Genomic DNA, 26,109 nt, shown 5'->3' with positions numbered 1-26,109 from the left:
ATATCATTGCTTAGCAGTGTGGTTGGTAGGGTAATGTTACAATGTCTGTTACAATCCTAGGGTATCGAGACCTGCATTCACTTTTTTCCACCTGCTGCCAACAGGAATTGCATTGGGAACAAATTAAAAAGTAATTTGTTTCATTCCACATATAATCAACAAAATGCAAGAATAAAATCATGACACTCCTTGACTTACAGTAAAAGCCTTAAACAGTAACACGAGATATTGTTTTCTAAAAATGGCATTTCAAACCTACATTTAATGATCTCTTGTTAGGGTTAAAAGGGTCAACCCCCCGAAATACTTCAAAGGAAACAATGTAGCTCCATAGAACAGAACAACCCACTCTTGCTGTTCACTCCTGACACACACTCCTGACAAATGAGTGACTTCCAGGGAAATCTGGATCCCGAACACCAGAGCGAAGGATCCCAGCTCCCATCTGCCCCACCCCCATCTGCACTGGAACTAGGAGCTAGGAGTCCACCCTCAAATGGATTGTGAATCAAAGCTCCTCAAACTGCCTAACCAAATGCTCAATTTCCCAGTTTCTTTTTTTTTTAATATGAAATTTGTTGTCAAATTGGTTTCCATACAACACCCAGTGCTCATCCCAACAGGTGCCCACCTCAATGCCCATCAATTTCCCAGTTTCTTTTCTCTTCAGTTAGATGTCAATCTCAACAATTTGGGAATCTTAACATTTCTTTTAAAACCACATACAAATGGCTCTTCATTCCTCTGGCAAGTACAAAATAGCCCACCCTCAGGAGAAAGGAAACCAATATTTATGGTAACAGATAAAATATGATGTGATTGTGTTAAGATCTTCCGCTGGCTTGCTCAAAAGGCTACTGCTTCTTTGGTAAGCTGCCACGGCAAATCTCTGCTGGTAGGGAGAAAAATTTCCACGGCTCAATAATGAGATAACATCAGTAAGCAATTTATTAAAGAGACTGCCATCCATCACTGGAATTTTGAACAATAATGATGCATCGAAAATAAGTACTCCCAGTTTTTTTTCCCTCCTCACAAATTCCTTCAGTTCCAATATCTCTTCAGTAAATTGTTAATAGTATTTTGCTCTTTGTCTTTTTGGAAACAAGCCCAGGAGTGAGAAGACACCAGCAGCAGCTGTCACAAACCCAATGGTACTTATTGCTTGGTTGGCCTATAGAGAAATGAGAAACAAAAAACACCACAGCTTATTCTAAGGGCACCTCAGTGTCCTAAATCCAAGCAAACTGAAGACCCTTTCGATGACACTGGAAAAATTTAAAGCTTCATGCCAAATTAAATTCTGTGTGAAGATGAATAAATTTATAATTTTTATAATTATGACAGAGATAGTTAAATACACGTAGGTATGTTTCTCATATTTTTATGGCCCCCAATAGTTTATAACTCATTATGGCACAATTCCTAATAATCATCATAGTACACCTGGGAGGTAGTGTTACTCCTATTTGGGAAAACTTGGTAAGTTAAGTGATTTGCCTGAGGTCATGCCACCAACATGTTTAGATACGGGTTGAGCCATGAACCATGTGTTTCCCTTCCAAACAATCCCTACCTCCTTAATACACCCTAGTTTGGTCTATACCAGAGTGAATATCATGTGTGTGTTCCTGACTCAAGAATGTCCACTAGAGAAAGAATTCACAGATGTAATCTACACTAAATACCTATACGCTCTTATTTGGTAGCTACAATTTCTCTTTTGATAAACAAACTTCAAAAGAGGTCACTACTGATGTTAACTATTGTGTCACAAATTAATTTCTCATGTAGACAAACTAAAATAAACTACTCTCGAGCTCAGTTGTCCATAAAGGAGTTCAGACGTTTGTAGCTTTAAGGGTATTAATCATCATGATGAGGGATCTAATAAATATTCATGATTTTCATGGCACTCAGCTAATACTGCCTTCCATCTGCATGAGTTTGCGTGCAGTTTTATGACCCAAAGGTCATACTCAGATGCTTCAGAGTCATCAGACATTCTGAAAACAACAGTTGTTCTCTGGGATTGAAGAATCAGGCTTTCAAATAAAGCAAAACATTTTCCTCAAATGATTCCAGGGACCAGCCCAAATGCTGGAAAGCCTGACCCAGATCACGTTTGAGCATGCCTTCTCTCTAACCCACAGGTCTCCACCACAGAGCCTGCCACCCCCACGTGACTGCCACATAGTGCTGCCTCCCTACCTGCAGCTTCCCTGTGGGAACCAGACTGCAATGGCCTGGCCAATGACAGGAGCATTTACTCCATTTATATCACCCTGCGGTCTGCAGGGACAAGGCCAGGCACCAAAACTCCCTGCTGTGCCACCATCCCCAGCTGCCAGGGAGAGTGGCAGCTGGCGAACAAATGACAAATGCTATTTTACTTTACAATCCTAACTTTATTTGGTTGCTTGATTATTTTACTCATAATTTTTAATTAGTCACCACCTAAGTTATTTCCCGGGGAAAGAGTCAGAATTTGCTGCAGTCCAGAACTACCCATGGGGAGCCAGGGGGACAGGCAGATACAAGACAGAGGACAAAATTCCAAAGAGAGGCAAAATCAATAATCGGATAGTCAATCGGATAATCAAGCCTAACTCTCATATAATTCCAGGCAGATGCTGAGATCCCAAGATCTGATACAGGGAAATATGGTGGTGGTGGTGGGGCAATGAACAAATAGGAAGATGCAGTTGGTATCTTTAGAGAGAGGAGTCAAATGGCAGTAGGGTACAGCCCTGGGGAAGATCCTGTGGGCTTCCCAAATCCCAAACACTTATTTAAAATTATATTCTAGGTGGCAAAATCCTGTGACAATCCCTTGGCGTTTTGTGTGATGGGATCTGCTAAACGCAGACCTAACTCACTGGGTATCTTTCAGCCAGTAGAAATACAAGAGATGAAAGAAATTCCACAAATCTAAGAGGCCTGGGGAAAGCAATGTGACCCTAAGCCAAAATCCCCTGAGAGCACACAGGCCAGATACAATTACAAGGAAACTATTTCCTATAGTGCACGCGGTTTCCCAAATCCCAAACACTTACTTCAAGTTACATTCTAGATGGCAAAACCCTGTGTGATTGGGACAATCCCTTGGTGTTTTGAGTAACAGGATCTGACTTGCAAGATTGTAACATCTCAGAATGTTCTCAGAACCTATATGAACATGAGCTTTTATTTCACAACTTATTTAGGATTATAAAGTCACCTAAGCTGACTCTTCATACTTGTATCCTTTACAGGGCTTTCTGACTGTGGGCCATAATAAAAGCCTCATTCTGAGGATCTAAACATGACCAGGGAAACATTAGTTGAATCTGGAGTGCTGTATCCTAACATAGCATAGCTGGGTCACAGATGACCACAAGGTCTACCAAAATTCCTTTTCCTCTGAGACTCTAAGTTCACAGTGCTATGCACTGGAGCACAGTCAGAGTATACTGTAGATCAGCTTGTTCAGGTCTATGCAAGAGTGCTGCCATCTTCCACAAAGCTAGGCACATTTCAGTACCTTGTTAAGACTATGCCAGTGGAACATGTCTACTTAAAATCTTTTTTAAAAGAAAAGACAAGCCACATACTAGAAAAAAACAAAACATTTCCAACAGGCAAATCTTATAAGGAACTGTTATCCGAAATATGTAAAAAGCTCTTAAAACTCAACAAAAAGAAAACAAGCAAGCCACCCAGTTTAAAAATGGGCAAAAGATCTCAAGAGACACATCGTCAAATATGCAAATGACAAAGGAGCATAGGAAAAGACGCTTAACTTCATACACGTTTAGGGAATTGCAAATTAAGATAGTGAGACACCACTGTGTACCTATTAGAATGGCTAAAACCCAAAATGCTCACAATACTAAATGTGGAAGAAGACATGGAAAAACAGGAACTCTCATTCATTGTTGGTGGGAATGCAGAAGGGCAAGCCACTTTGTAAGACCTTCCACAGTTTCCAACAAAAATAAACATATTCTTACCATACAATCGCGTAATCATGCCCTTTGGTATTTACACAAAACCCTGCACACAAATGTTTCTAGCAGTTTTATTCATAATTACCAAAACTCGGAATCAACCAAGATGTTTTTTAGTTGCTGAATGTACATCCAGACAATGGAGTGTTACTTGGTGATAGAGAAAAATGAGTTACCAAATCATGAAAAGACATGGAGGAATTTTAAAAGCATGTTGCTTAGTATGCATTCTTCTCAGCAGTTGCCAGAGACTTGAGAGGAGGAAAGACGAATAGGCAAGAAGAGCACGAAGTTTTAGGGTAGGGAAACTATTCCGTATGATACTGTACTAATGGATATATGTCACTATACAGTTACTATTTATAGAATGCAAAACACTAAGAATAAACCCTAATGTAAACTATTTTAGGAGAGGCAAAATTTTTCCTTTGTGCATCTTAGGTTTTCAGCTGAGGCTCACTAATAAAGGCAAACTGACAAGAGAAAAACAGAGGTTTATTAACATGTACATCTCAAACATACACAGGAGAAACTCAGGAAAGAGTAATTCAAAGAGGTGGCTTAGAATTCAGGCTTACATAGCACATCTTCAGCAAAGATCAATACATTTGTAGAGTAATGGCAGGACAAAAGAAAGCAGTTTCAGGCTGCCAAGGATGGCAGACAACGGTAAGGTAAACATGGGAAATTAAAGGCAAAGTATAGTTAGTAAGGGTTGTTATATAAAAATTTTTTTTACATGTATTTATTATGGAGAGACAGAGAGACACAGAACATGAGCAAGGGAGGGGCCGAGAGATGGAGAGACACAGAATCCGAAGCAGGCTCCCAGCTCTGATCTGCCAGCACAGAGCCCGACACGGGGCTCGAACTCACAAACCCCGAGATCATGACCTGAGCCAAAGTCGGACGCTCAACCGACTGAGCCACCCAGGTGCCCCAGTAAGTGTTGTTATTTAGATTCCTCTACTGGTTGTCTGTGATGATTATTTTTGTCCTTCTTGCTAGCAAAGGAAAGAGAGACACCTTTCAAAATGTATCTCCCACTTTTAGGCAAATATGTGGAGATCAGGGCCTGCTTCTTCTCAAGTGCCTTCAGCTCTTGATAATAAATAATAATCCTTATGCCACATATTTTGAGGTGATATTCTAGTTTCCTTCACTATGGACTTTGGTGGATAATATGTCAGTGTCGGTTCATCGTTTGTAACAAATATACTACGCTGATATGGAACGGTGATGGTGGGGGAGGCCGTGTATATGGGTGATGGGGAGGGCGTATGTGGGAACTCTCTAAAATTCCAGATCACATTTGCTGTGAACTGTAGATTACTCTAAAAAAAATGAAGCCTATTAACTTTTTTAACACAAAAAAGCACGAAGGAGAAAAAGATGGACCATGATCCTTCCACCTTTCTAATCTTTTTAAATGCAGTTGAGGTTTTTTAATTTCAGAGAAATACATAGCCATTCCCCAAGAAAATTGCTCTATGTTCAAGACCCCTAATCCCTTGCAGCAAAGGCAGTCCTGAGAAGAAAATACATTGCGATCCAGGCCTATCTCAAGAAACAAGAAATATCTCCAACCTAACCTCACACCTAAAGGAACTAGAAGCAGAGCAGCAAAGAAACCCCAAATCCAGCAGAAGAAGAGAAATAGTACAGATGGGAGCAGAAATAAACAATATAAAATCTAAAAAAAACAGTGGAACAGATCAACGCGTCAAAGAACTGGTTTTCTGAAAGAATAAACACAATTGATAAACCCCTAGCCAGACTTTTCAAAAAGAAAAGAGAGAGGACCTAAATAGATAAAATCATGAATGAAAGAGAAGAGATCACAACCAATACCACAGAAATACAATTATTAGAGAATACTACAAAAAAATATATGCCAACAAACTGGACAACCTGGAAGAAATGGACAAATTCCTGGACACCCACACACTACCAAAACTCAAGTGGGAAGAAATGAAATATTTGAACAGACCCATAACCAGTGAGGAAACTGAATCACTTATCAAAAATCTCCCAACAAATAAGAGAGTCCTAGGCCAGATGGCTTCCCAGAGAAATTCGACCAGACATTTAAAGCAGAGTTAATACCTATTCTTCTCAAGCTGTTCCAAAAAATAGAAATGGAAAGAAAACTTCCGGACTCATTCTATGAAGCCAGCATTACCTTGATTCCCAAAGCAGACAGAGACTTCACTAAAAGGGAGAATTACAAACCAATATCCCTGATGAACATGGATGCAAAAATTCTCAACAAGATACTGGCAAATCGAATTCAACAGTATATTAAAAGAATTATTCCCCATGACCAAGTGGGATTCATTCCTGGGCTGCAGGGCTGGTTCAATATTTACAAATCAATCAGTGTGATCCATCACATTAAAAGAAGAAAGGATAAGGGCCATATGATCCTGTCAATAGTTGCAGAAAAAGCATTTGACAAAATACAGCATCCTTTCTTAATAAAAACCCTCAAGAAAGTTGGGATAGAAGGAACATAGCTTAACATCATAAAGCCATATATGAAAAGCCCACAGCTAGTATCATCCTCAATGGGGGAAAATTGAGAGCTTTCCCTCGGAGATCAGGAACACTACAGGGATGTCTACTCTCACCGCTGTTGTTTAACATAGTGTTGAAAGTCCTGGCCTCAGGAATCAGACAACAAAATGAAATAAAAGGCATCCGAATTGGCAACGAACAAGTCAAACTTCCGCTTTTTGCAGATGACATGATACTGTACATGGAAAACCCAAAAGACTCCACCAAAAAGCTTCTAGAACTGATATATGAACTCAGCAAAGTCGCAGGATATAAAATCAATGTACAGAGATCAGTTGCATTTCTATACGCCAATAATGAAACACTAGAAAGAGAAATCAATAAATTGATCCCATTTACAATAGCACCAAGAACCATAAAATACCTAGGAATAAACCTAAGCAAGGATGTAAAAGATCTGTATGCTTAAAACTATATAGAACACTTAAGAAAGAAATTGAAGAAGACACAAAGAAATGGAAAAACATTCCCATGCTCATGGATTGGAAGAGCAAATATTGTTAAGATGTCAATAATACCCAAAGCAATCTACACATTCAGTGAAATACCAAAATTGCACCAGCATTCTTCTCAGAGCTAGAAGAAACAATCCTAAAATTTGTATGGAACCACAAAAGACCCTGAATAGCCAAGCTAATGTTGAAAAAGAAAACCAAAGCCAGAGGCATCACAATCCCAGACTTTAGCTTCTACTACAAAGCTGTAATCATCAAGACAGTATGGTATTGGCACAAAAACAGACACATAGACCAATGGAATAGAATAGAGAACCCAGAATGGGACCCACAAATGTACAGCCAACGAATCTTTGAGAAAACAAGAAAAGGGTATCCAATGGAAAACAGTCCCTTCAGCAAATGGTGCTGGGAGAACAGGACAGTAACATGTAGAAGAATGAAACTGGGCCACTTTCTTACACCATACACAAAAATAAAGTCGAAATGGATTAAAGACCTAAATGTGAGACAGGAAACCATCAAAACCCTAGAGGAGAAAACAGGCAACAACCTCTTGCCATTTGCAACAATGTGAATGGAACTGGAGGGTATTATGCTAAGTGAAATAAGTCATTCAGAGAAAGACTGATACCATATGCTTTCACTCATATGTGGAATTTGAGTAACTTAAGAGAAGACCATGGGGGAAGCAAAGGGGGAAAAATAGCTTTTAACAAAGAGGGAGGCAAACCATAAAAGACTCTTAAATACAGAGAACAAACTGAGGGTTGATTTGCGGCGGGTGTGGGGGAGAGGGGAAAATGGGCGATGGGCATTGAGAAGGGCACTTGTTGGGATGAGCACTGGGCATTGTATGTAAGCAATGAATCAAGGGAATCTACTCCCAAAGTCAAGAGGACACTATATATGCTGATGTTAGCTAACTTGACAATAAATTAGATTTAAATAAATAAATAAGTAAATAAATACATAAATAAATAAATTTGTTGACACTTTCAAAAAAAGGCCCTTAATCCCTGAGGAGACCCCAAAACTAATCCAACACTAGCTATTGTTGGTAGTAATATTATGAATTGTTGATAATAATGAAAATAATAATAATGTGCTACAGTTTCTATCAGATCAACATAAATTTTATCGAGGAGTACCAATACAGAGCTATAAAATTCTTAATTACTATAATTAAAAATAACATTCATCTAAGACACATTGTTTATTGAGATGGATGATATGTAATACAGTGCACTAAGAGACTTCAAATATCTAGTGTAATCCCCCACAGAGCCTCAGTTTATAGGTTGGGAAACTGATAAACAATGTTCTCCAAGCCACCAACCTAATAACTGGGGAAGATGCGGTTGTAGCTCAGGTAAGCACAATTTCAAAGCTTAGGTGAGTTCTTAGGGCTGTCACTGTACTTCCTGCAACAGAACCAGCTAGAGAACAGTTCTAGTTGTTGAGGAATGATTAATTTTTCATGGGTCTTGATTCTGGGTATGAAAGGGGAAAAGATGAGGGATGGTAAATTAGAGCCAAAGCAAGAAGATGGTTCTGATCCCATTTTTTTTTTTAGCCACATTAAAAAAAAAATTGCTTCTTGAACACAGTGGACAACTTTATCATTTACAAAGGAGAGGAATGGACTCCACTTCCTAGTTACAGCCTTAGTTTTTAATGCGAAGGTGAACAGGAATTTGTGTGGATATCTTCTGTGCTCTGGCTCAGAAGCGATTTATTGTTACATGTGAATAGCACATTCATTATGTTAATATATTTCCTAATAAAAATGCATTTCCAATTAAATTATTTCCTAATGAAAACAAATGTATCCTTTCATTATGTTCCCTGTCCCATCTTCCCAAGCTTCCGTGAGGGGAATTGGAAACTAATTCCTTAGAACAGATGTTTCTGTAACTGATTCAACCATTTCAGGATACTGGGAGCCTTTATTCATTCTTCAATATCCCTTTAATAAATCTTTAGGTTAGAACATCAATGTTGGAACTGGATTGGTGCCACAATAGGTAGAAAGAAGGCAAATGAACCAAGCATGCTTTTAGTTAGGAATCTGCCACGCTACAAAATAGTGTGAGAGATGGCAACATTGCATGCTACTTTAAAAATAAAGTAATTGATCCATTTTAAGAAATCATCCAAAATCTCAACCAATCAAAGGATCTGCTTAAAAGCACAAGATTCCTCTGAAACTAGCATTGCAAGGAGACAGAAACAATTTTCAAAGCCACCGAAACATGTCTGTCATTAGCTGGCCTCTCTCAGTCAGGTAATGGAGAAGAATCTCAGAGTTACCATCTCTATTTCTGGCAAATGAACTCCCATTTAAATATTTCAACATTCTTTTCAGAATGTCCCTTTCAGCATGTGAGGCTGCTGTATGGCAGAAAAACGGAAGGAAGGAACCCTGAAGGACAGAATGCAACAGGACTGACAGAAAAGCTATGGTCTTGATTCGGCTTCAAGCTCCTTCCAGCCCCAAATTCAAAATGTCCACGTTCACGCATTAACGTGGTCATAACTGCTACATGATCTTGGACACCTCAATTCCTGTCCTTAGCCTTCAGGATTCTCACCTTTTCTCCAGTCTTTTCATTTTGTTTTAGGCCTGAGAATCTTATAGTCAGTAGTGCTTATTTTCCCAAGGTAAGAAACTTCTATGTCTTCTAAAGAAAACTCACCTGCTCTGAAACTCCTTCTCCATAGCGAAGCAAAGTCACAAAATGCTCACAGTTGTTGACAAGTATGTCATAATCCACCTCCTGTCCAATAACAATCTCTGACCGCTGCATGACTTCCTCCATGGGGAGAGGAGGATAAGTTTCATCATATTTATTGTTTATTCTGTATGTGTCGTTTCCCACGACATCCTTCAGGGGCTGCATCTTCACCAAAGCCTTCCTGCTAAATATAGACTTGGCGCTTGTAAATGCTGCAGGAATGCCATCCTCTATAAGGAGAATTCTGGTTAGCAAGATGTGGTGACCCAGCTCAGAGAACCCCAATGCCAGAGTATGGCAATGCCACATGTTTGGAAGTGATGGAGTCACTGAACCCAGCTCGGTTCCCAACTTAGCACCAAACCAGAAGCTACTTAATCATACCAGGCTTAATAACTCACTTGGTAGTTTATCAATAACACTTCATACTATATGAGGGAAAATAGGAGAGAAACCTGTATCTGCCCGTAGAGAAAATTGAGTGAGAAAACTACCCATTCTTGGGGAACAAGTTCTCTATCAATTGGCATTATTATTAGAGATCTTGGTATGTGTTCCTAACATAGTACAGATAAAACCATTGTCTCCTTTTTTTTCCCCTATGAAATATGCTTTTTTTCAGCATCTGAACCCTTCCCAACTACTCTCTTTGGGCTTCAGCTGTGTGCATTGTGATTGATAAGCTCGTCCTAGTTGTCTAAGTGTGCTCCTTACCCCTTTCTCTGCTTTTTACACTTGTTCTTTCAACTTGGCTTCAATTTGGTTCCAATTTGAAACCCCTCCAAGGGGTCAGCTGGGGTCAAGCTGGGGCCCTGCTTTTATCTTGCCAGTCCCTTTAGACCAAGAAACTAAGTCCTGAAACTGAATCTAACCTAGTAGGCCCTGTCCACCAGATGCAGCCCCATGCAATGCCACACCCACCTGTTACATGTCCCACCCCTGCAACTCCCTTTTAACTGCCTCAGTTGGCAAACAGTTGCCTAGACTGCTAGATGCCTTTGTCTCCTGGTCTGCTACTGCCAGTATCTGAGGTTGGACAGATGATTGCTCAGTGTTCAGCTCTAACACCTGGCCCTGGTCCCTCTCCATCTGCCCAAGACTGCTATGCTTGGCTATGTGTTCAAGTCAATCATGAGAGAGAGAGTCTCCATGTAACCGGTGTGTAGAGAGTCTTCCTTTTTGTAATAACTAAAAGCTAACTTTCTTTTCCACTCCCTTTTTTTCCTACCTTCCAAGTTCCTTTTCCTTCAAGCAGCATTTCCAGTTAATATCTTACACATTGGAAGTTCTTGTACAAGTCCTTAGAGCAGAGGTCTCCTAGTTAGAATTACTAAAGTTTTATTTACACTAGTCTGATGCTATCAATTTAGAGAGGAGGACACTGAAGCTTAGAGAGGTAAACTGGCTTGCAAAATACCGCCTGAGTAGTTAACAATAGAACCAGAAAACTGCGTTTCAGTCTACAGGATCAGAGCTCAGTACTAGAACCATGTTAAAATGGAGCTTAACACATGAAAATAAGGGAAGAGCAGAAAAATCTCTTATTGTTTTCCAGACGTGAAAACTGCAGAGATATTGCAGCATTGCTTACTGTTAATCACTAGACTCTGCAGAAACTAATGGGTGTGTATCGTAAATGTCACTTTATTTGCCATTTCCATTTCCAATATTCTAGAACAAGAGGCAAATATCTCAAGATGTTGCAAAAGTCACTACATTAAAAATTCTCAGACATCTCCAAGATAGTAAGACCAAGGTTATTAAAACTTCTTTCTAAATGTAACTTGAAGAAAAAAAAAATCTCCAGGCTACTTATTTGCATACATTTTTTTTCTTAAAAAATGAATTAATTTGTGCTTATTTCTAAATATTTAGGAAATATATAAAAAAACAACATAAATGTGTAAATTTAAATCACCCATTATCTGCCCAACCATAATCATGTTATTATTTTTATAATATTATCATATCCTTTTATTATGTCTTTTATTAACACACGTATATTGAAGCATGCCTATGTGTGCATTCACATGGGTATATATTATTTTTTTGCAAAGTAGGTATGACACACTGCATTTTTAATCTAGATTTTTTTCAAGTAAATATCATGCAAGATTATTTCTCCAGCAATTAAGCATGTCCAGAAACATGATTTTTAATGGCCGTTAAATAGCTATTGTTTTGGCTTATCTAGCACCCCATCCCACCTCTGCCTCTTTCTTTCTGGAAATGATTGTGTGTGGGCTAATCACAGTATCTCCTTCTCCAGGGCACAACGATGGTGCAGTGATGGGCATGGGATCCATACTCGCCCAAATCAGATTGTTCTCCATGCTATTTCTAACTGCAACAGGCAGGGATTGACCCTCTCTTATTAGATCACAAGACTATAAGAATGAGAGCCTAAGGATGTTGATGACTATCAGTTCAGTCTCCTAGAGAGGCATAGTCTGGGAGAATTAAGACAATACTTGGAAAGGAAATGCAGATGTGAGTCTTGATACTCATGCTTATACCCCTACATCCAGGCATCCTTGAAGCCAGCACCAACCATCTTTATCCTTTTTGTAGTTTTCCTCAGTGAAGCAATGAATTTGCCTTTTTGCTTATGCTAACTTTTGTTTGTTTCTGTTACTTGCAACTAAAGAATTCTGTCGATATTCTGTGACAAAGTCATAATTCACTTAACTAGTCCACTATTGAATCTAAGCCATTGTTGGCTTCTTTTTTTTTTTTTTAACCTCTTCATCCCCTTCACATATTTCACCTATCCCCCTAACCCTCCCCTCTGGCAACCACCCATTTGCTCTCTGTATTTGTGAGTCTGTTTCTGGTTTGTTTGTTCATTTGTGATTTTGTGGGTTTTGGTGTTTTTTGTTTTTTTTTTTTTTTTTTAGATTCCACATAGAAGTGAAATCACATGGTATTTGTCTTGATCTTATTTCACACAGCATAATACCATCTAGATATCTAGATCCATCTATGTTAAGGCAAATGCAAAGATCTCATTCTTTTCTATGGCTACCATTCCATTATATATATATTACATATTATGTATATATGTATGTGTATATACATATACATAACTTATTATGTATATATATATTTGTGTGTGTGTGCATGTGTGTGTGTGTGTGCGCGAGTATATATATTACGTCTTCTTTACCCATTCATCTCTCAGTGGACACCTAGGTTGCTTCCTTATCTTGGCCCTTGTAAATAATGCTGCAATAAACATAGGGGTACATAGGGGCGCCTGGGTGGCGCAGTCGGTTAAGCGTCCGACTTCAGCCAGGTCACGATCTTGCGGTCCGTGAGTTCGAGCCCCGCGTCAGGCTCTGGGCTGATGGCTCAGAGCCTGGAGCCTGTTTCCGATTCTGTGTCTCCCTCTCTCTCTGCCCCTCCCCCGTTCATGCTCTGTCTCTCTCTGTCCCAAAAATAAATAAACGTTGAAAAAAAAAATTAAAAAAAAAAAAAAACATAGGGGTACATACATCTTTTCGAATTAGTGTTTTCACTTTCTTTGGGTAAATATCCAATAGTGGAATTATTGGATCATTGGTATTTTTTTGAGGAAATTTTAATTTTCTGTGGAAATACCATACTGTTTTCCACAATGGCTACACCAATTTAAATTCCCACTGACAGTGCAGGAAGATTCTCTTTTCTCCACATCCTCACCATCATTTGTTTTTCTGCCATTGCCTGTTTTTTAAACTGTTATGAGAGAGAAGTGAATACCTTTATGCTGAATGTTATTCTACATCTTTATAAATATTTCTGAAGAATAGACTCAGAGAAGTAAAATTACAGGGTCAGAGCATAGGAACTCTTTTAAGACTCTTCATACACACTATTAAATTGTTTTCTTTTTTTTTCAATATATGAAGTCTATTGCCAAATTGTTTCCATACAACACCCAGTGCTCATCCCAAGTGCTCATCGAAGCACTTCCATACAACACCCAGTGCTCATCGAAGGTGCCCTCCTCGATACCCATCACCCACCCTCCTCCCCCTCCCACCACCCATCAACCCTCAGTTTGTTCTCAGTTTTTTTTTTTTTTTTTTTAAATTTTTTTTTTTTTTTCAACGTTTATTTATTTTTGGGACAGAGAGAGACAGAGCATGAACGGGGGAGGGGCAGAGAGAGAGGGAGACACAGAATCGGAAACAGGCTCCAGGCTCCGAGCCATCAGCCCAGAGCCTGACGCGGGGCTGGAACTCACGGACCGCGAGATCGTGACCTGGCTGAAGTCGGACGCTTAACCGACTGCGCCACCCAGGCGCCCCTGTTCTCAGTTTTTTAGAGTCTCATGCTTTGGCTCTCTTCCACTCTAACCTCTTTTTTTTTTTTCCTTCCCCTCCCCCATGGGTTTCTGTTAAGTTTCTCAGGATCCACAGAAGAGTGAAACCATATGGTACCTGTCTTTCTCTGTATGGCTTATTTCACTTAGCATCACGCTCTCCAGTTCCATCCATGTTGCTACAAAGGGCCATATTTCATTCTTTCTCATTGCCACATAGTACTCCATTGTGTATATAAACCACAATTTCTTTATCCATTCATCAGTTGATGGACATTTAGGCTCTTTCCATAATTTGGCTATTGTTGAGAGTGCTGCTAGAAACATTGGGGTACAAGTGCCCCTATGCATCAGTACTCCTGTATCCCTTGGGTAAATTCCTAGCAGTGCTACTGCTGGGTCATAGGGTACGTCTATTTTTAATTTTTTTTGAGGAACCTCCACACTGCTTTCCAGAGCGGCTGCACCAGTTTGCATTCCCACCAACAGTGCAAGAGGGTTCCCATTTCTCCACATCCTCTCCAGCATCTATAGTCTTCTGATTTGTTCATTTTGGCCACTCTGACTGGCGTGAGGTGATATCGGAGTGTGGTTTTGATTTGTATTTCCCTGATGAGGAGCGACGTTGAGCATCTTTTCATGTGCCTGTTGGCCACCCGGATGTTTTCTTTAGAGAAGTATCTATTCATGTTTTCTGCCCATTTCTTCACTGGGTTATTTGTTTTTCGGGTGTGGAGTTTGGTGAGCTCTTTATAGATTTTGGATACTAGCCCTTTGTCCGATATGTCATTTGCAAATATCTTTTCCCATTCCGTTGGTTGCCTTTTAGTTTTGTTGGTTGTTTCCTTTGCTGTGCAGAAGCTTTTTATCTTCATAAGGTCCCAGTAGTTCATTTTTGCTTTTAATTCCCTTGCCTTTAGGGATGTGTCAAGTAAGAAATTACTGAGGTCTACGACTGAGGTCAGAGAGGTCTTTTCCTGCTTTCTCCTCTAGGGTTTTGATGGTTTCCTGTCTCACATTCAGGTCCTTTATCCATTTTGAGTTTATTTTTGTGAATGGTGTGAGAAAGTGGTCCAGTTTCTATCTTCTGCATGTTGCTGTCCACTTCTCCCAGCACCATTTGTTAAAGAGACTGTCTTTCTTCCATTGGATATTCTTTCCTGCTTTGTCAAAGATTAGTTGGCCATACATTTGCGGGTCTAGTTCTGGGGTTTCTATTCTGTTCCATTGGTCTATGTGTCTGTTTTTGTGCCATATTAAATTGTTTTCATGAATGATGTTATCAACTTTCATTTCTTTCAACAATATCCTTGCTTTGGTTTCATTATACCCTTATCAACACTGACTGTTATCACTTTTAAATGTTTGCTAATGTGATTGAGGCATAAAATGTGTTATTCTGTTGTACAATTCCTAGACCAGTCCCTTTAAAGATGGGTATTGACTTCTGCTTTTCTTCTTCTACATACTGTTCATAGTTCTTTACCCATATGATTGTTGGGATTTTGCTGTTTATGTATCCCCAGCATCTAGAATAGCCTTTGGCACATACTGGGTAAGCTATAAATAGATGTTGAACAAATTGAAATGATTTGTGTGATAGGTAAAGACACTGACGCTTATGTTTGTGAGCCGTATTCTCCCCAGTGGATTATTTCCTTTTTAATTATGTTTTTTTAATCCAGAGATTTTACTGGATTCTAATGTTAATTGGTTAACATTTTAATGTTAATTGGTCTTTGTGATTTAGCCAAAGCCACTTTGGTCTTACTATGTCCTTCATTAAACCTATTTCAGATAGATTTATCTACTTTCTACATTTTATTTCTTTTTTTTTTTTTTTTATGATTTCATTCATGATTCCTTCTTATAGCAAGAGAGTTCAAAACCTCCAGGAGTTGCGGGAAACAAAACTTACCTAGAGGTGCTATGTTGATAACATAACCATCACCCAGGTACAGTGCCCAGTGCTGATAGCCAGAACGAAACACTTCAATCAAGTCCCCCGGCTGGGGGTTACCAGGATAGCTCAAACTAAAGCAATCATTAAACGCCATCTGCAATGACAGACACAAAGACAATCTAGCTGACATGACTTGCCAAAAGAAAATCAGTTTAAGACCTCCACAGAAGTATAAGGATACAGAATTTATTGGGATTGCATTCCTTATTAAAGACTTAAACTCACACCACTGTCCTTTGTATGATCATTCTTTGTATGATTCCAACACTGAATTATGTGTGCAAAAGTGAAAAAACAAGTGGGAAAGAATTTTTCTGCTAATTGTTTAATTTTCTATAGCAATGCTTCTCATCCTGATCAACCCCAGGGCTCCTTTACGATAATCAGCATCTTATAGTTCTCTCTTTAAATCCAGATATTCATAGATAATATGATTTACCCATACACAAAATTTCAAAAATAGTAATATGGTGCCCTATTGGAACAGAAAGGGGAAGTAAATTTACAATAGTACGTATTTTACTTATGTAAATAGTCGGTCCATGACTACGTGCACTTACTTAGCATGAAAGAGTCAACAGTCAGTGGCAGAAGATGAGAAGCCTTTCAGCCTCTCAAATAAGTAAAATCAAAGAACAGGGTATAGGAGGACTGACACTGATATTACGTGGAAAAAATACCTTGTATTGCAAAACTTACTCTCTCATTTAACTTAAGCAGAAAGAAGTTCCAGACTCAGAGGAGTGGCCAGTCACATATTCAGTCATACTGTAATACACGGGACATTTATTCCTTGTGCCAAACTGCTGTGCAATCTAGGTACTTCAGTCTCTACCCACTAAATATCAGTAAATGCTCTTTGTCATGTGACAACCACAAATATCCACACAGATTTCCACCCCTCCCCTACTGCCCCATTTACTGCCTGATTCCTGACTTACTGATTCCAGAAACAGTGTTAAGGTGGCCACCGTAGAAGTGAGACAACTTGGAAGGTTGGGGAGTTCGTCATGTTGATGAATATGTCTGAAAATTCTAAGCTTGGTGAGTTTTTTTTTCCTTTAAGTCACTATTTTTCAGAAAGAACATACAAGTCTCTGATGGTCGATTTTTATGAAAGGTTACATTTTCTACATATGTATGGCACGGGAGTAGAATGACTCAGCAGGCAGAAGTTACAGACATTCATCAATACTCAAAAGGAGATTTAATGCTATAACCATGTTGAATCTCTAATTGACAGCAGAGTTTCTCATCATCTCTCACTCTAATGTAGATATGTACGCTCAATTACAAAATAAATCCAAGTGCCAGAAAGGGAAATTTCCAAACCATCTAAATTATATTCATAATAGCACAGGCTAAGGACTTGGGAATACAGACTATCATTTTGCTGGCACCCTAAAAGTCTTTTTTTACAACACTTAATATTGGAAGGGTGTTTTCCCAAGTATTTGTATGCCATCTGTTGAAAACTTCAATCACCACACTGTCACAGGAATCTGGCCAAATGTACGCTGTCCATCTGTTGAAAAATAACTATTAAAACAACTTTATAGGAACCATTAAGTCTAACCACTCTCTCAAATATGTTTGAGTCTTATTACTATGGGGTTCAGAATTTGGCCACATGGGCACCAAAAGGAAAAATAGATAATATACTATGAAATAAACAAACACATTTCCCATGAATGGGATTCAGCAAGCACACATAGCTGCTTACTAGAATTCAGCGAGCTAGCCAAGCTTACAATAATAATCACCCTTTGAACAGAGAGCACTTTGTAGTATAACTTTTTTTTTTCAAATGCACTATTGCAATTAACCCTATTTAACTTCTTTAAAACCTACCACTACTTAGGTTATCGTTCCATTGTATAGAAAAAAGTATATCGTAGCTAATGCCAACTTTTGGAAAATACCCATTGAAAGCTTCATACCCATCACTTATGTTGGGGTTACATCACAATAAACCCATCGTTAGTTGAAAATATCATAGGTCAAAATGCATTTAATTCACCTAACCTACCAAACATCTTAGCTTAGCTTAACCTACCTTATACATGCTCAGAGCACTTATGTTAGCCTACAGTTGGCAAAATCATCACAAAGCCTGTTTTATAATAAAGTATTGAACATCTCATGTAATGTATGGAGAACTGTACTGAAAATGAAAAATGTGGTTGTATGGCTATAAGGGTACAAAATGGTTCTAAGCATATCAGTTGTAGTTGCTACAGCTCAGCACCGCTGCCCTAGCAGCCGGAGACAGGATTGGATGTATCACTAGCCCGGGAAAAGATCCAAAGTCAAAATTCAAAGTATGGTTTCTACTGAATGCATATTAGTTTTGCACCATTTTAAGTAAAAAAAAAATCATAAACCAAACCATCGCTGAGTCAGGGACCATTTATATTATAAATACAGAGGGGGAATAATGGAAACGGGTGTTAAAGATGTGAGCTCTTGTCTCAGGTCGTCTGTTTGCTATAAAAAAATAGCAATAGTTGGGCAAAATGTCTGTGTCACAGTTTCCTGTTTTTTTTTTTTTTTTTTTTTAATTCCAGTTAGTTAGGGGCGCCTGCGTGGCTCAGTCGGTTGGGCATCCGACTTCGGCTCAGGTCATGATCTCACGGTCTGTGAGTTTGAGCCCCGCGTCGGGCTGACAGCTCAGAGCCTGGAGCCTGCTTCGGATTCTGTCTCCCTCTCCCTCTGCCCCTCCCCCACTCATGCTCTGTCTCTCTTTGTCTCGGAAATAAACATTAAAAAAAATTAAATTCCAGTTAGTTAACATCCAACGTAGTATTAGTTTCAGGTGCACAGTTTAGTGATTCAGCACTTCCATACCTCACCCGTTGCTCATCATGACAAGTGTCTCCTTAATCCCCATCACCTAGTTCACTCATCCCCCTGTGGTAACAGTCAGCTTTTTCTCTATAGTTGAGTCTGTTTCTTGGTTTGTCTCTCTCTTTCTCCCCCCATGACCATTTGTTTTCTTTCTTCAATTCCACATACGAGTGAAATCATACGCTATTTGTCTTTCTCTGACTGACATATTTTGCATCAGTTTCTCCACCTTGCAGGCATGTATAAGAATATCAGTTTATCTCAAAAGGTTGTGGCAAGTAACCTCAAATGGACGGGCTAAAAGCTGTCACAAGTGCTTTGTGAACTGGCCAGAGCTAGACAGGTGGACGGTAAAACAGCAGTGGCTCTTTGTACATGTTGCCACAGTGGTTCATGGCTTTTGTCTGATTTTGGTTCCTTAGCCTTTCAGCCACAATAATGTTGTGGAATGGGTAATTCCACTGCCCACTTTTAATATATTTAACACATTTTCCATTCTGGCATATGGTTTGCAAACCGATTTATGAAATGTAAGCTAATTGATTTCCTGAAGCCTATCCTATTTATAATGAAGGATGACAAGATAACAAGGAAAATATTTCTTGTGAGTTACCACTCAAGAAACTAAGGGAAGAGACTGGAGGCTAAGATGTACGGGGAAAGTGAGTGCCCACACCAAGTGCTTAGAATCGCAGCAATTTACTGCAGAAAACTACTTTAGACATTACCTAATCCACTGCTCTCCAAATTTGTTTTTAGCATCAGAGCCCTGAATTAAACCAAATATCAGATGGGCCCACAAAAATATAAAACATAAAAGTAGCTCTGCCCTTGACGAAGTCAGGAAAGAGCATGAGAGCCCCATCTGCTCCTCACTGCGGCTGCTTCTGAGGTTTTCTGGGGCCCCAGAAATTCTAGGAATGAAGCTTGAATAACACCCATCTAGTTCTAGCAGAAGCCCCTCATTTTCAAGACAGAAGAAATAGAAACAGGCAGGTAATTTGACTTGTCAAAGGTCATATACTATTTTACAAAAGATTTTCAATAGTTGCCAGAGCAGGGGTTCCTGGGTGGCTCAGTCAGTTGAGTGTCCGACTTCGGCTCAGGTCATGATCTCACGGTTTGTGAGCCCACGTCGGGCTCTGTGCTGACAGCTCAGAGCCTGGAGCTGCTTAGGATTCTGTGTCTTGCTCTCTCTCTGCCCCTCCCCTGCTCATGCTCTGTCTCTCTCTGTCTCAAAAATAAATAAAACATTTTAAAAAATTAAAAAATAATAATTGCCAGAGCAATTGAATATTCATTGCAAAAAAAAAAAAAGAAACTAAACTAAAACCTCCACATAAGTCTCACATCTTATACAAAAAATATTTCAAAACAGATCATGGAATTAAATGTAACTCTATAAAACACAGAGGTTGGGGGAGCACATAGGAAAAACTCCCCAGGATCTAGAGGAGACAAAGAGTGCTTAGTCTTGATACAAAAAGTACTACCCTTAAAAGAAAAAAAAAAAAAAAACTGACAAATTGACATCCTCAAAGTTTAAAACTTTTGCACTGCAAAATATCCTGTTAAAAGCTCAAAAAGACAAGCTATAAAATGGGAGAAAAGATTTGCAAAACACATATCTGAGAAAGGACTAGTATTGAGAACACGTAAAGAACTCTCAAAACTCAAGAGTAAAAGAGCAAAGAATACAATCAGAGCATGTTCAAAAGACACAAAGACGTTTCACCAAAGAAATGACACAGATGTCAAGTAAGCCATGTTAAACACCATTAACCACTTGGGAAGTGCAGATTAAAACCACAATGGGATAGCACTCCACACTTATCACAAGCGCTAAAATAAAAAATAGTGACAACAGAAAATGCTGGCAAGGATGCACACTAAGTGTATCACCCATTTGCTGGTGAGAATATAAAATGGTATAGCCACTCTTGAAGCAATGCAGCGATTTCTTTAAAAACTTGTTAACTACCATACAATACAGCGATTGTACTCCCGGACACGTACCCCAGAGACTGAAGACAATAAAGACTTATATTTACACAAAAACCTGTACGTGAGAATTTAGAGCAGCTTATTCACAATAGTCAAAAACTGGAAATAGCCCAGGTGACCTTCAATGTGTAAATAAATTGTGGTATAGCCATACTGTGGAATACTACTAGAGAGTAAAAAGCAACAAACTATTGATACATTCAGCAACCTGAAGGAATCCCAGATAAATAGGCTGAGTGAAAAACGCCAATGCCAAAATGTTTCATACTCTATGATTCTTTTTATAGAACATTCTCGAGATGACAAAATTATAGAAATAGAGAACAAATAGTTGTTGCTAAGGGTTAAAAAAAGTGGTGAGACGGAAGTAGGTGTGGCTATAAAAGGACAACCTGAGAGATTCTAGAGATGATGGAAATATTTTCATCCGGATCATGCCAATTTCAATAACCTGTCTGTGATATTATACTATAGTTTTGCACGCTGTTACTATTGGGGGAAACTGGCTAAAGATACAAGGGCTCTCTGTCGTATTTCTTACAATTGCATGTAAATCTACAATTGCCTAAAAACATACACATTAGTTAAAAAAACAGACCAATGCTTTTTTTAATATAGAACATAGAAGAGGATAAATATGTGGAAGTTATATTGAGGCAGATTTTAGCTGTGCATAAGGAAAACTTCTTTGAAAGTGATCCAACAATGGAATAGAGTACCTTGTGCAGATAGCAGGCTGCCACTGGGAATGTTTAAATACAGTAAGGGTTGATGAAAATAACATTTCCATGGTGGTGGTGGGAGGGGACAATAGTTAGAGTAAGAAGACCTTGTAAGGTCCCTTATAAGCTCTAATGTTCTCTCATTCTATTTCCCAGGAACTGTGCAAGGCGCGATCCTCAAATCAACACCATGAAGTAGAGATAATTATTTCCCCCATTTTACAGATGAGGCATATGATGTTTACAGCAGCTCAGGAACTTACCCAAAGTCACACAGGGGAAAAGGGCCAGGACTCAGATAAGCCTACCTCCAAGACCAGGTTCCTAATCCCATTCTTACTGCATTGCCTCCATTGCTGACACATCTGTGGCCCTTTTTTGAACACTGTTGGACCAGGTAACAACTGTGAGCTAATTATTATGATCACCATTTTATAGATAAGGAAACTGAGACTCCAATGAGTTAACCATCAGGCCTAAAGTCACAAAGGTAGTAAGTGACAGAGATAGAGCTCAATCCCAGGTCTGTCTTCTTATTCTAGACTGCATGTTCCTGCTTTATACCACTGATTCACATCACTCACTAACCAAAGGAATTATTACTAAACGACATTTCATTTTTCCCTCTTCTCAAAAACCCATTGTGTAGAGAAGTTGCAAAAGCACAAAGAATAAACATTTCATGTAACAATACAGGAAGTGTTTAAACATTTATATGCAGAACTAGTGAGTAATGGGAAAAGGACCTTGGGGAATCCCTGCTCTTGTCCTGCAGGAGAGGTGTCAAGGTGGGGCTAGAAGCATCTAGAAGGTACCTAGACTCAGACATTAGGGAAATGGCTATAACCTGTCTGGTTGGGTAAGTCGATAGGCAGGGACCACGTCTACCCATTTCATTTGGGCACGAGATAATACTGTGCTTCATAAACATGAGTTAACACAGAACCCATTAAAGATACATTTATGAAGTCCTCTACTATGATCTGTGTGTGTCACCTTTAAGATAAAAAAATACTTTAACAGTTCATCTGCACAGATTTGTTTATCTAGTTTATCATCAAGAGGGGCATGAAGGTAAGTCTGTAATCTTTGTACAAGAAACAGGCTACCCTGTTCATAGCACCCTGTTGGTCCCAAAAGATGTAACTGCCCCCCTGAACAGATAGGGACAGGCTGATTAACTTCTGCTCGTGTCCATGAGGCCACCTGTGTTACAGGAATACTAAGAGCACTTTTTCACAAACTACTCCCAAGAATGCTGTGGAAGTCTGAAATACTACCACAGACCATCCCTAGGCCAACAGTCTCCCAATGTGATTTGAACCCTTTCAGCTGCATTTTTTCCATCCTTGGTCCTCCTACACTGAAATGGCTCCATGAAGCTCTGCAGTCTCAGAATGACTACTTCACAGCCCCTCAGAGCTCTGAGGATCTTTGGTCAGACATCCTCACTCTGCAGCTGAGGGTTCCACCTCACTGCCAAGTGAACCATCCTCCCAACCAGATGAACTATCCTCAGCCACTGCCTGGAATCCTTCCAAGGCTCCCCACTACTGACTCCCCACCTTGCCTCCATATTTTCATCACTGCATCCCAGGAAAACCAAACTATTCATTATTCCTCACACTTACTTGGAATTTCGTTGCTAACACTGCACCTTCTACCTGGAGTGCAGTGCCCATTTCCAAATGCCCCCCAAAGCCCCACTCTTGGGGATCCAGGTCAGATGCCACCTCCTCTCCAAGATCTTCTTGCAGTCGGCCAGAAATGACATCTCCTTGGGAGTTTCGCGGTGCGTTTTATCTAACACCCATTGTGTTTCCCACACCTGCGTCAGTTACTGGTGTCCCGGGAATAATTTCTTCTGCTGGTTCTCGTTTGTCTCTATACCTTCAGTTGCTAGCAGAGCGCCTGGCACAAATAACTGCTGAGTAAATGTCTAATGAATGAAGGAATGAGAAGCCCAAGCCCAGGGAGGACAGAGTGGCTGGGTTTTTCCAGCACATAAATCATATTAATAGTCTTGAAAGCCAAAGTAATATCACCTAATATCTTATAATGCTAATTACTTGTATTATAATCCATATTCATCCAGTGAGGACGGTGGGTTTAAAAAAGCCTTTTGGATGGAAACCAATTTGACAATAAATTTCATATAAAAAATAAAAAATAAATTAAAAAGCCTTTTTGGGCAGGACCAGTTTTCTAGTCATGATTCGGACACTTAATAATTGTGTGACTTGGAGACTGAGTCTCTCCCTGTGGACTCAGTTCTCCAATTTGTAACAAAGAGGGGTATTTGACAGGTGGTGCAAACAAGGTTGTCTGGAAGCCTAGAGGTCCTCCCCACCACCCCCAGCACACCTTGCTTGAGGTCCGGGTCGTCTTTCCCACCGGCGGCAGCTGCTGGGGTCCTGGGGTCTCCCTGGCCTCGCAGCTGCTGCCTCTTCGGCTACTGGCCACGGGCCCACTCCATCTGCTCCCTGGGAAGGTCAAGGCCACAGCAGCTCACCCCCACTCAGCGCCAGCCCTCCAGCGCCAACGCCAACCCCACCGCGAGGAGCTGTCCTGGCGCCTCGGACACTGCTGCGCACGCTCAAGTCTTCCGCACCCGCCCGCGCTACCGTCTGGGTCCCCACCCTCACCTGGAGGAGCCCAACAGAACACCTGATCTGTACGTACGCGCGCGCGCGCGCGCGCGCGCGCGCGCGGTAGCTCACAGGCACACAGAGGTCAAAGCGCAGCCCCAGCATGGAATCCGACCAATGACTGCAGCCCTCTGCTCCCAGCCCCTAGGACACTCCTACATCAAACTTTGATGGTCCCAAGCGCTGTGCTAGGGGCTGCAGGTGCGAACTTGACTTGTGGAGACACTCGTCATGAATGCACACTCACCGCTAGCTGTACACACCCTTCTAGCGCGGCACAAATTCCTTTACCCAGGAAAGGACCCATAGTCCCTGCGCCCCAAGAAAGCAGCTGGGTCTTTAACTCAGCAAAGGTGGGGAAAGGGAGAGGCCTTAGAAACCCTCCCTCCCGGCTTCCCACCACACACACACACACACACACACACACACACACACACACACCTACCCACACGGTGAGCGCTTGTGAACCTGATCCAGAGCCCAAAGCCTGTGAGGACACACATGGACCCCGTTCCCTTTGGACCCCTCCGTTACCACCCTCTAGCCTAGGATCAACTTCGGAGTGGGAAGGGGAGAGAAAGGAGAAAGGAAAGAAGAGTGTGCCCTCCCGCTACAGCCAGGTATTAGTTTCTCCCAGGGGCAAATTTACCTGGATCCTGATGGGGTGGGGCCTTCCTTAAAGACAGAAGTCTCTCTCTCTCTCAGGCAGCCCATTCATTCCCCCTCACCTCTTCTGCCCTTCCCCTACCAAAGGTCTAGTTCTGCAAGTCCCTTATTCAGCGTGACTTAGGTGCACGTGACAGAGCAGGGCCTAACTGACTCTTTCAGGCCTGGAAGGCCAGCAGAGGCTTCCAGAAATAAAACCGTCTGAGTTAAAAATAAAGCTGGGCATGAAGAGTATCCCCTTTCTCACTGCTAAGAAAAGGGAGGCCAGGAATACTAGCCAGCTAAGTAAGGAAAGCCAGGCGGACTGCTAAATGAACTTTTTGGAGCTCTGCACAGGACTTTCCTGCAAACAAGTCAGAACCTAGATTTTTACTCTGAATTAAATGGAATCTCAGCTGAAAGGCAGGATTCAGAGGCTGAAATAGCTTGCTAATTTTGTGTATGTTGCCACAGTGGGATAAGAATTATGTAAAGATGCAGCTGCCTTTATAAAGGAATCAGGTTCTGTCAAGATTAAGGGTGAATCTGCATGGTTTGAAAGTGAGTCTGGGTTTGGCAACTTTGGAGACATAGAGAAGGTAAAAAAGACATCGAAAGCATCAGGGATCTGGGTACAATTACTGGCAAAGTGGAAACTAGAACACTTGAGAGGTTGTGGCTTTGTGGGTTTTTTTTGAGCTTATATTTTTGTTACATGTTCCCTATTTAATATATTTTTAGAGTCCTAAACTGAATCAGATATGCCTTTTAATCCTCGTTTAAGGTCTGGAAGAGAAAGCCATAAACATGCATTTACTTTATGTTCCTCAACTATTTCAATTGAGTCATCACTGAAGGAAGTGGTTCATGATTTTCTACAGGAGAGTTATTGTGAACATTTATAAAGCCATCCTGCTTATGAGTTAAATTTATTATGTTTGCCAGGTTAATCTGTTTCCTCTAATCGGACACTTAATCATCCAGTCTCCTCTCTGTATTATGGATTCATGAGTGTGAACCAAGGAGGATTGCTCCAGTCAGGGCAAAATGATAAATTATCATTTCATTTTGGGGGTATTTGTGATTAAATGCATCATAATAGAATTAAAATGAAATAAATCTTATGATTTTACTTCCAGATCCCTGCCAGGTATAGAGAAAATGCATTTGGTTTAGGGTAAATTCAATTTGACATCTGAATGAGATTTGTAGGAA

At 40.2% G+C, this 26,109-nt stretch overlaps 1 protein-coding gene across 3 annotated transcripts; it reads right to left on the bottom strand.

Annotated features, from left to right (window-relative positions):
- Window positions 1-925: 925 nt before the first annotated feature.
- LOC147577365 (phospholipase A and acyltransferase 1) lies at window positions 926-25,060 on the bottom strand. 3 transcript variants are annotated; one of them, XM_086675014.1, is made up of 6 exons: window positions 24,899-25,055; window positions 23,966-24,084; window positions 23,233-23,512; window positions 15,984-16,122; window positions 9,721-9,989; window positions 926-1,174 (listed from the first exon to the last, which is right to left on the bottom strand). In XM_086675014.1, exons 3-6 carry the CDS (start codon window positions 23,281-23,283, stop codon window positions 1,073-1,075), a joined length of 561 nt encoding a protein of 186 aa, XP_086531140.1. In that variant the 5' UTR covers window positions 23,284-23,512; window positions 23,966-24,084; window positions 24,899-25,055; the 3' UTR covers window positions 926-1,072. The 3 variants fall into 3 exon arrangements, with proteins under 3 accessions (XP_086531140.1, XP_086531142.1, XP_086531141.1); XM_086675016.1 differs by lacking the exon at window positions 23,233-23,512; XM_086675015.1 differs by lacking the exons at window positions 23,233-23,512; window positions 23,966-24,084 and having other exon boundaries at window positions 24,899-25,060.
- Window positions 25,061-26,109: the final 1,049 nt, after the last annotated feature.

The sequence above is a fragment of the Puma concolor genome, chromosome C2, assembly GCF_028749965.1.
Source record: "Puma concolor isolate L17-30 chromosome C2, mPumCon1.1.hap2, whole genome shotgun sequence".
Taxonomy (NCBI): Eukaryota; Metazoa; Chordata; class Mammalia; order Carnivora; family Felidae; genus Puma; species Puma concolor.
Note: the sequence above shows the minus strand (reverse complement) of the source record. Positions and strands in the feature narration are given on the sequence as shown.